Raw genomic sequence first — 10000 nt, forward strand, 5'->3', positions numbered from 1 at the left:
AAAAGAGCTGGGAATTTTGCAATTCTTTCATAGTGGCCTTCTGCATATGCAGATATATATATATATATATATATATATATATATATATATATATATATATATATATATATATATATATATATATATATATATATATATATATATATATTAAAATATAGGGAGGTACCACCTCTATAACTGGACTGGGGACCCGCATCCTCAGAGAAGACAATAGACGTACCTCAGGGAAAGTTCAAGGTTCTCCCAGGAGCTGTTTGAATATTTTCTTCTCCTACCACCCCCTGCATTTTATTTTCTATGGGAAAATTTATTAAAACAAAGAATACATTTACAGAAAAAACAAACATGAATACAATAGTACAATATGTTAAAGATAATGAAATTCCTCCAGCTCCTCTGAAGCTGGACGCGAGCCAAGTATGCAGCAAGTATTTCCCCTCTGGATGGCCATGCTGAGGCGCTAGAACATGAAAGTGGCTGCCCTTGGGTCCCTGTTGGTTTCGATGAGTCTGGAACCCATTTCTTTACGGAAACGTGAGGTATTTTTTCCCCATGATCCCAAGGTCTCTGATCCCACTGGGACAAATTGATACTGTTGGCTTATGTCCCTGTACTTGCTGATCTTGTACTCCTCCCTGTGGTCAGCAGCTCCTCCCTGTCGCCCGACGCTGTGACGGATATAGGTGTCAGCCAGTGTGGACACACAGGTGTAGTCCCATGCTAAGAGCTTGCCATTCTTCCAAGGATAGATGGTGATCCCGTAGGGGCGGTTTGCTGGGTTGTGGGTATTGTTGGCTGCTAGTGATCGGGGCTATATATATATATATATATATATATATATATATATATATATATATATATATATATATATATATATATATATATATATATATATATATATATATATATATATATATATATATATATATATATATTATTTATATATAAGATAAGCACTTTAATTTCTTTTTGTTTTCTTGTACAGGATCAGAGTAAAGTGTTCCTGGGGGGACCATACGCTTTCTACGCACAAGGTGAGAACGCGTACTGGTGTGATACGTTAAAAAATATATACGTATATTAAAAAATCACTAAATGGTATAGACACTCCTTGTGAAATTCAAGATAATTTATTATACTGTTAATAGTGGCTTTTTCAGAAGGAAATTAGCTTTTAAATGTAAGGATAAGTATATTTTATGTAATTTTCATTAATTCCTGTAACCTGGATATTACAGTTAAGAACATAACCAGTTTCATTGGTTTTCTATGTAGAATTTGAAATTATAGAATAAAATATAGTAGAGATCTAGATGACAAACTTAAAATGATAATTTGGTTTAGAAGTAATTATAACAAGGCTGTAATGCTACATGATAATTAATCACAGTATAGATAAATAATAAATAAAAGTGTAATTATAGCCTGTATCTGCTCTTACCGAGCTTATTAAACTCTTTAGTGTCAGTGCAAAGTTTGCATGTTATAAAAATTCATGAAGCAATGTTGCATGTTGCGGTAGTGAGTCCCTCTTCCTCCTGCCCTTCCTTATTTATTCATGGTATATTTTACAACAGTATTGCTACCAAGAATTCTTTGCCCAATGTAATAATGGAGCAGTTATGTGGATGGTATAAGTAAGTGTAGATGAATTAAATAAATTTCCTTTTGAATTAGATTTAGGGTAAAGGTTGAGCAAAATAACTCAGCATCATTTATAGATGTATCAAATATAGAAAATGGACCTTCAGTTCATATTCAAATTGCAGTATATAGACAGTCAACTAATATGTAGAAGGTCATCTAATATGTAGAAGGTCAACTAATATATAGAAGGTCAACTAATATATAGAAGGTCAACTAATATATAGAAGGTCATCTAATATATAGAAGGTCAACTAATATATAGAAGGTCAACTAATATATAGAAGGTCAACTAATACAGAGAAGGTTGGGCAAATGTTTTTGTTAAAGGAGTTTGGGTTAGAGAATGACGTGCCTAATATGGGTCAGTAGACCTGCTACAGTGTTCCTCCTGTCTTATGTTCTTATACCTAGACGACAAATTAACAAGCTGTATTCTCTTGTATGTTCCTAACATTGTTTACCTATTTGTATTTAAATAGGGAAATTGGGAAAATTTAGAATATAGCGTACCCAAAACTTTTCATTTAGCAGATTTCTGAAAATTGCAGAGAATTTTATTTACAGTTCAAAATCTGAGAAAACATGTATAATAAAAAATTGAATTAGTGCTACCAGATAATGTAAACTTTTATGGTATTCTTATTTTGTTAATTTTTTAAATATTTATATCGCATTAAAAATAAATCTATTATAAAATAGATCCTAACTAACAATACCGTGAGAATAACGATGTATGTATCTATAAGAGTCCATACAACGAACTGTGATCAATTTCATGTACGGCAGACTAGAAAAAATCTTGCTTTAAGAATTAATATCAGAAAACAGTACTCAATCTGAATAACATTTGAATGATGGGGTCCACCTCTGGTGTAAATTGTGGGACCCATAGCCTCGGAGAAGTGGAAAATGCTTCAAGGAAGAATATTTGGATTTCTTCCTGAAGCCGTCTGAATATTCCATTTCCCCTACCACCCCATCTTTCCATTTTTTTTTACCAATAGGAATATTTTATTACATAATATGGTACAGAAGAATTAAGAGATACATTGTTGATATAAAGGTGGCATATACGGTACATGTTGTTACGTGTGTATCACCGATTATAAGGCGAAAATCTCATCCAGCTCCTCAGAGCTGGGGCGTGTGCCCAAAATGCAGCAGGCATTACCCCTTTGAACAGCCGCACTGAGCCGCTGGAACTGAAAACTAGCTGCCCTGGTTACCCTGATGAATCTTTTTCCCAGCTCTTTAAGGAATTTAGATGCATTCTTTCCCCATGAGCCAAGGGTCTCTAAGCCTATGGGAACAAACATATAATGATGGGCAAGTTCTCCATATTTTCTACACTTTTGGGACTTCCTGAAGCTGGCAGCTGCCCCTCCTTCCTTCCTGGTGTATTGGAGATAGGTATCAGCCAAGGTAGATGCACATGTATAGTCCCACACCACCTGCTTCCCGTATGTCCAAGCTTGAGGGGTGATACCATCTGGACACTTCTGGCTACCATCAGATCTGCATAGCTGGGGTGGCTCCCTTACTGCTGGGCATCCGGGTGTTGTGAGGCTCCTATTGATAATGTTATTAACCTCCTCATGTCTTGCAATCTTTCCCTCGGATTCACGGCACACAAATTAATATATGAATAAAATATTATAGTCAAGTTGTATATAAACAGCTACTGGTTAAACATTTGTCCAGGACTGCATAAGTTGGACATATTCACAATTAAATGAATCTCCGGAATATCGATGCTAAGTTAAAAGACCAAGTCACTTGACAGAAGTCAGATTCAGAGACTAATTGCAATCATCATGTTGTTAATTTCATTCACTCATATCACATACCCATGAGCAGACCAGCGGTCTCTGCTGCCATGCTATATAACCTTCACACTTGACCCTTGACACAGTCTCTCCCTGCCCCACCAGTAAACGAGGTATTGAATTTTCCTGTCGACTATATCAACATTAAAGATTTTCCTTCACTGTGCTTTTTGTATATCCAGAAAAAACACACACTACACGTATATATATTCTGGCACACATGAACACAAAGATGAAAGCCAACAATATAATGATGATGATCATCATCATTACCATCATCATCATCATGGTAGGCCATCCTGGAGTAATGAATTCGACGGCCTATTTTGGTGTCATCGGCAAACTTGCTTATGCCGCCATTTATTCCCTTAAATATGTCGTTTACGTAGAAATTGAACAACAACTGGCCCAACACTGATCCCTGTGGAACACCGCTGGTGACACTTCCCCACTCTGATTTCTCCCCATTCATGCAAACTCTCTGCTGCCTATTTGTTAACCATGCCTCAATCCAAGAAAAAAAATTTCCTATTCAGTGTGCCTTAATTTTCCTCAATAGTCTCTGATGTGGGACTCTATCAAAAGCCTTAGTGAAGTCCATATACACAATATCATATTCGAAATTAAGACACATGTGCAACATCTGGGTATCTTTATTGTAGACGTGGAACAAACTCCCGACTACCCTCATAGAGGCTAAAACGTTGTGTAGTTTTAAAAATAGGTTAGATAAATACATGATTGGGTGCGGGCGGGTGTAAGTTGGACCTGACTAGCTTGTGCTACTAGGTCAGATGCCGTGCTCCTTCCTTGAATGGATGTGACATGGCCTAACTAGGTTAGGGCATTGGCTTAAGCCGGTAGGAGACTTGGGCCTGCCTCGCATGGGCCAGTAGGCCTGCTGCAGTGTTCCTTCTTTCTTATGTTCTTATTTTCTTATTTCCTTCTCATTACTATTCCCTCCCTGAATGTCCTCCTTCCACATACGACTGTCACCGCAATCCATCCTTCCTTTCTCTCTTCCTACAGGTATGCTGTTAAGCATGGAAAGCAGCGGCCGGGGCAACCTGGTGGCCAACAAGCTGACTTTCGGTCAAGCAGAGCTGGACAACTCTGTCGAGGGCTGGGCTCTAGTGAGAGGCACCTTCAGTAGCAGTCCTGTAGAGTTCCTCGCTGCCTCACATGTAGGATATAACAGCGGTCACGGCAAGGTAAGTCGCCAGTCTCTAGATGGTTGTGATGTCTTGTGTCATCAATCCACGCTGGTCACGAGTCCTGTAACATCAACCCATGTTGACCTAAAATCCTGTATCATCAACCCATGTTGAGCTCGAGTCCTGTATCATCAACACAAGTTGACATCGAGTCCAATGTTATCAACCCATTTTGACCTCAAGTCTTCATGGTTAGGTTAGGTTTGATTAGGTAAGGTCAGGTTAGGTTAGGTAAGGTTAGACTAGGTTAGGTTAGGTTAAATTAGGTAAGGTTAAAATAGGTTAGGTTAGATTAGGTTAGGTTAGGTTAGATTTGTCAGGAAATAGGACCCCTGACGCGGGTCTTAGTCATACGAGGATCCGCAGCTGGAGCTTTAGAACTAACCTATTAGTGCATTTTTTTTGGTAAATGCAGTTTAAAAAGTATCTCCAAAATAGAAGAGAGCGTAGAATGGGGAAGCCTTCGTGGTGGTGCTATGCAGTTTTGAAGTATTTACCGAAAACGATAAGTATCACACTAAATGTAGCAGCCTACTGAGATTTGTGACGCTATCATTAACTGACTAACTTAATGATCATTGCTGCTTCTCTTACTACTATCACTAATATTACTGAAACTACATCTACTACTACTAGTACTGCTGCTACTACTACTGCTGTATACCTAGAGATACCTGAAGAGAGTTTCGGGCCCAGTCTGTGACCAGGTCTCCTGTAGTAGTAGTAGAATTGTGCATTGTTGCTGCTTCTGTTCTTATTACAATCAATAATATTACTGCGACTACAACAACAACAACTACTAGTACTACTACCACTGCTACTATAACTATTACTACTAGCACAACTACTGCTGCTGCTTCTCTTATTACTATCACTATTATTACCATGACTATTACTACTGCTACTACCACTACTATTACTTCTACTGCTGCTACCACTACTCCTAATATTCCTACTACTAGTACTACTGCTACTACTACTTTTGCTGCAACTACCACTACTGCTACTTCTACTTCTACTACTGTTATTATTAATTCTACTACTATTACTACTACGACTATTACCTACTTCTACTAGCTACTTCTTGCTACTACTACTACCTACAACTACTTACTAAAACTATTACTACCACTGCTACTAGACTACTACTACAACATATAATAATAATAATAATAATAATAATAATAATAATAATAATAATAATAATAACAATAACAATAACAATAAATTTTCAGGGCACCATTCCTCAACACTAACGTAAATTCATTAACATAAAAAACAATTGTGGCACCAGGTGAGCTTCTACGATGCCCTGGTGCTGAAGGAGGCATCGACGAGCTTGTACGGGCAGGAGATGGGTGCCCAGTTCGGCTACTGTCTGGAGTCAGCAGATGTGGACGGTGATGGTGTTGATGACCTCCTGGTGGGGGCGCCTCTAGCCAGGGCAGGAGACAAACTCCTTCCTGACGCTGGCAAGATCTACCTCTATTACTCTCCCTTGGTTCAAGTGAGTTACATGCTTGTTGTGTATGTTAGTTGCCATTAATGTTGTCCTAGGCACATGTCGAATAGACACTAGGCCTGTTGTATGTGTACTCACCTATTTGTACTCACCTATTTGTGGTTGCAGGGGTCGATTCACAGCTCCTGGCCCCGCCTCTTCACTGATTGCTACTAGGTCCTCTCTCTCCCTGCCCCATGAGCTCTATCATACCTCGCCTTAAAACTATTTATGGTTCCCGCCTCCACTACGTCACTTTCTAGGCTATTCCACGGCCTGACTACTCTATGACTGAAGAAATACTTCCTAACATCCCTTTGATTCATCTGAGTCTTCAACTTCCAATTGTGACCTCTTGTGTCTGTGTCCCATCTCTGGAACATCACGTCTTTGTCCACCTTGTCTATTCCGCGCAGTATTTTATATGTCGTTATCATGTCTCCCCTGACCCTCCTGTCCTCCAGTGTCGTCAGGCCGATTTCCCTCAACCTTTCTTCGTAGGACAATCCCCGTAGCTCTGGGACTAGTCATGTTGCAAACCTTTGCACTTTCTCTAATTTCTTGACGTGCTTGACTAGGTGTGGATTCCAAACTGGTGCTGCATACTCCAGTATGGGCCTGACGTAAATGGTATACAGAGTCTTAAACGAACCTTACTGAGGTATCGGAACGCTATCCGTAGGTTTGCCAGGCGCCCGTATGCTGCAACAGTTATCTGATTGATGTGCGCCTCAGGAGATATGCTCGGTGTTATGCTCACCCCCAGATCTTTTTCCTAGAGTGAGGTTTGCAGTCTTTGGCCATCTAAACTATATTACTATATTGTGTCTGCGGTCTTCTTTGCCCTTCCCCAATCTTCATGACTTTGCATTTGGCAGGGTTAAATTCAAGGAGCCAGTTGCTGGACCAGGCTTGTAGCCTGTACAGGTCTCTTTGTAGTCCTGCCTGATCCTCATCCGATTTGATTCTTCTCATTAACTTCGCATCATCTGCAAACAAGGACACTTCTGAGTCTATCCCTTCCGTTATGTCGTTCACATATACCAAGAACAGCACAGGTCCTAGGACTGACCCCTGTGGAACCCCGCTTGTCACAGGCGCCCACTCTGACACCTCGTCGCGTACCATGACTCGTTGTTGCCTCCCTGTCAGGTATTCTCTGATCCATTGCAGTGCCTTTCCTGTTATGTGTGCCTGATCCTCTAGCTTTTGCAGTAACCTCTTGTGAGGAACTGTGTCGAAGGCCTTCTTGCAGTCCAAAAATATGCAGTCGATCCACCCCTCTCTCTCTTGTCTTACTTCTGTCACCTTGTCATAAAACTCTAGTAGGTTTGTGACACAGGATTTTCCTTCCCTGAAACCGTGCTGGTTGTCAATTATACACTTGTTTCTTTCCAGGTGCCCCACCACTCTCCTCCTGATGATCTTCTCCATGACCTTGCATACTATACACGTTAGTGATACAGGTCTGTAGTTTAGTGCCTGATGTCTGTCTCCCTTTTTAAAAATTGGGACTACATTTGTCATTTTCCATACCCCAGGGAATTGCCCAGTTTCAAATGATGTGTTGAAGATCTTTGTTAATGGCTCACACAATATCTCTGCTCCCTCTTTAAGGACCCATGGAGAGGTGTTGTCTGGTCCCACCGCCTTTGAGGTGTCAAGTTCGCATAGCAGCTTCTTCACCTCCTCCTTGGTTATATGTACCTCATCCAGCACTTGCTGGTGTACCCCCCTGTTCTGATTTCCTGGAGTCCTACTGCTTTCCACTGTGAATACCTCTTTAAATCTTGTGTTGAGCTCCTGACATACCTCTTGGTCATTTCTTGTGAATTCCCCATCACCCTTCCTCAGTCTGATTACCTGGTCCTTGACTGTTGTTTTCCTCCTGATGTGGCTGTACAACAGCTTCGGGTCAGTCTTTACTTTTGATGCTATGTCATTTTCATATTGTCTCTGAGCCTCCCTTCTTATCTGTGCATATTCGTTTCTGGCTCTTCGGCTGATTTCTTTATTTTCCTGAGTTCTCTGTCTTCTGTACCTTTTCCATTCTCTAGTACACCTAGTTTTTGCCTCCCTACACCTTTGGGTGAACCAAGGACTCGTTCTGTTCTTCCCATTATTTCTGTTTCCCTTGGGAACAAACCTCTCCTCTGCCTCCTTGCATTTTGTTGCTACATAGTCCATCATTTCTTGTACTGGTTTTCCTGTCAGTTCCCTCTCCCACTGAATGTCTTGAAGGAAGTTCCTCATGCCTGAGTAGTTCCCCCTTTTGTAGTTTGGTTTTTCCCAGCCTATTCCTGCTACTCTCTCCACTTGGAGCTCAACTATGTAGTCGAAGCACAGAACCACATGATCACTAGCTCCCAGGGGCCTTTCATACATGATACCCTCGATGCCTGAACTCTCATGGTGAATACAAGGTCCAGCCTTGCTGGTTCATCCTCTCCTCTCTCTCTGGTAGTGTCTCTAACATGTTGATGCATGAGGTTTTCCAGTACCACATCCATCATCTTCGCTCTCCATGTTTCGGGACCCCCATGGGGCTCCAGGTTTTCCCAGTCAATCTCCTTGTGATTGAAATCACCCATAATTAGTAACTTTGCTCCCCCCATGTGTGCTCTCCTGGCCACCTCGGCTAGTGTGTCGATCATTGCTCTGTTGCTCTCATCGTATTCATCTCTTGGCCTCCTGCAGTTCTGTGGTGGGTTGTACATTACTGCAATTATCACCTTATGTCCCTCAGACTGGATTGTTCCTACTAAGTAGTCCCTTTCGCCCATGCCATCCATTCCTTCCATTTTCTCAAAATCCCACTGGTTTTTAATGAGCAGTGCAACTCCTCCTCCCCCTCTCCTCCCTCTGTCTTTCCTGAGGATTTGGTATCCGGATGGAAAGATTGAATCTGTTATTATTCTGGTGAGTTTTGTTTCTTTGAGTGCTATTATGTCTGGGGATGTCTCTATGATTCTTTCGTGCCACTCCTCATACTTGTTTGTTATTCCATCTGCATTTGTATACCACACCTTCAACTTCTTTTCTAAGACTGTGGTCTGGGAGGTATATTGGGGTTGGGGAAGTGGGAGACCTGGTAAGGAACTATGGGTTGTTGCTGTGGGGGTGGAGTTTGTAATGTAGTGGGTGGGGGCATTGGATGTGGCATGGGTGTTTTGATTTAGAGTGTTTGGTTGCACTGGGGTTGACCTGGTTGGGAGGCTTCTATAGGAAGTTGTGAGGGAGGCTGTATTTGATCTTCTTCCTGGGTCTGGGATCTCCTGTCTGTCTTCTCCATCCCCTCTCTTTCCTCCTTTCACCTTTGTACCATCTCTCTCAGTTTCTGCCTTTCTTCTTGTGTTCTGTCGCGGTCGAGATACACCTTCCTGTATGCCGGCATGTCCCTTAATCGTGCTTTCTCCTGCAGGATCCTGGTCCGAGTCGCTTCTGCCTTGAAGGTCACTTTCACTGGCCGGGTTCTTTTTTTTACAAACTCCCCTATTCTCCGAAAATTTTCCAGCTGGGTCATGTCGTCTTCTCCTATTGCTTTCATGATGCTTTCAATTGCTTTTTTTTCCCTTGTTTTCTTGCTTCATATGTTTCCCCTTCAACTTCCTGGAGCCCATACACAAAGACTGACCTCACCCTTTCATTCTCCCACTGCGTATCCCTGTGTATCCCCTCATTTAATTTGGTTTCCTGCACTGGAGTTTTCCTTTCTTCAGTTTCACTGGCTAATGTACTCGGGCTCAGTGGCCTGTCATTTTCCCTTCTCGGCTTTCCTTGGGCTCTGTTGTTGTCTGTTAGGGCCTCCACAT

General features: G+C 41.4%; 1 protein-coding gene across 1 annotated transcript in view; it reads left to right on the forward strand.

Annotated features, from left to right (window-relative positions):
- LOC128704266 (integrin alpha pat-2) overlaps positions 1-10000 on the forward strand; it is a gene marked incomplete at its 3' end in the record, with an annotated part of 181218 nt that overhangs the window by 100218 nt on the left and 71000 nt on the right. Inside the window, 3 exon segments of the mRNA XM_070089611.1 lie at positions 986-1034; positions 4503-4684; positions 5982-6194. Coding sequence (XP_069945712.1) covers positions 986-1034; positions 4503-4684; positions 5982-6194 — 444 coding nt within the window.

Source organism: Cherax quadricarinatus, chromosome 2, assembly GCF_038502225.1.
Source record: "Cherax quadricarinatus isolate ZL_2023a chromosome 2, ASM3850222v1, whole genome shotgun sequence".
Classification (NCBI taxonomy): Eukaryota; Metazoa; Arthropoda; class Malacostraca; order Decapoda; family Parastacidae; genus Cherax; species Cherax quadricarinatus.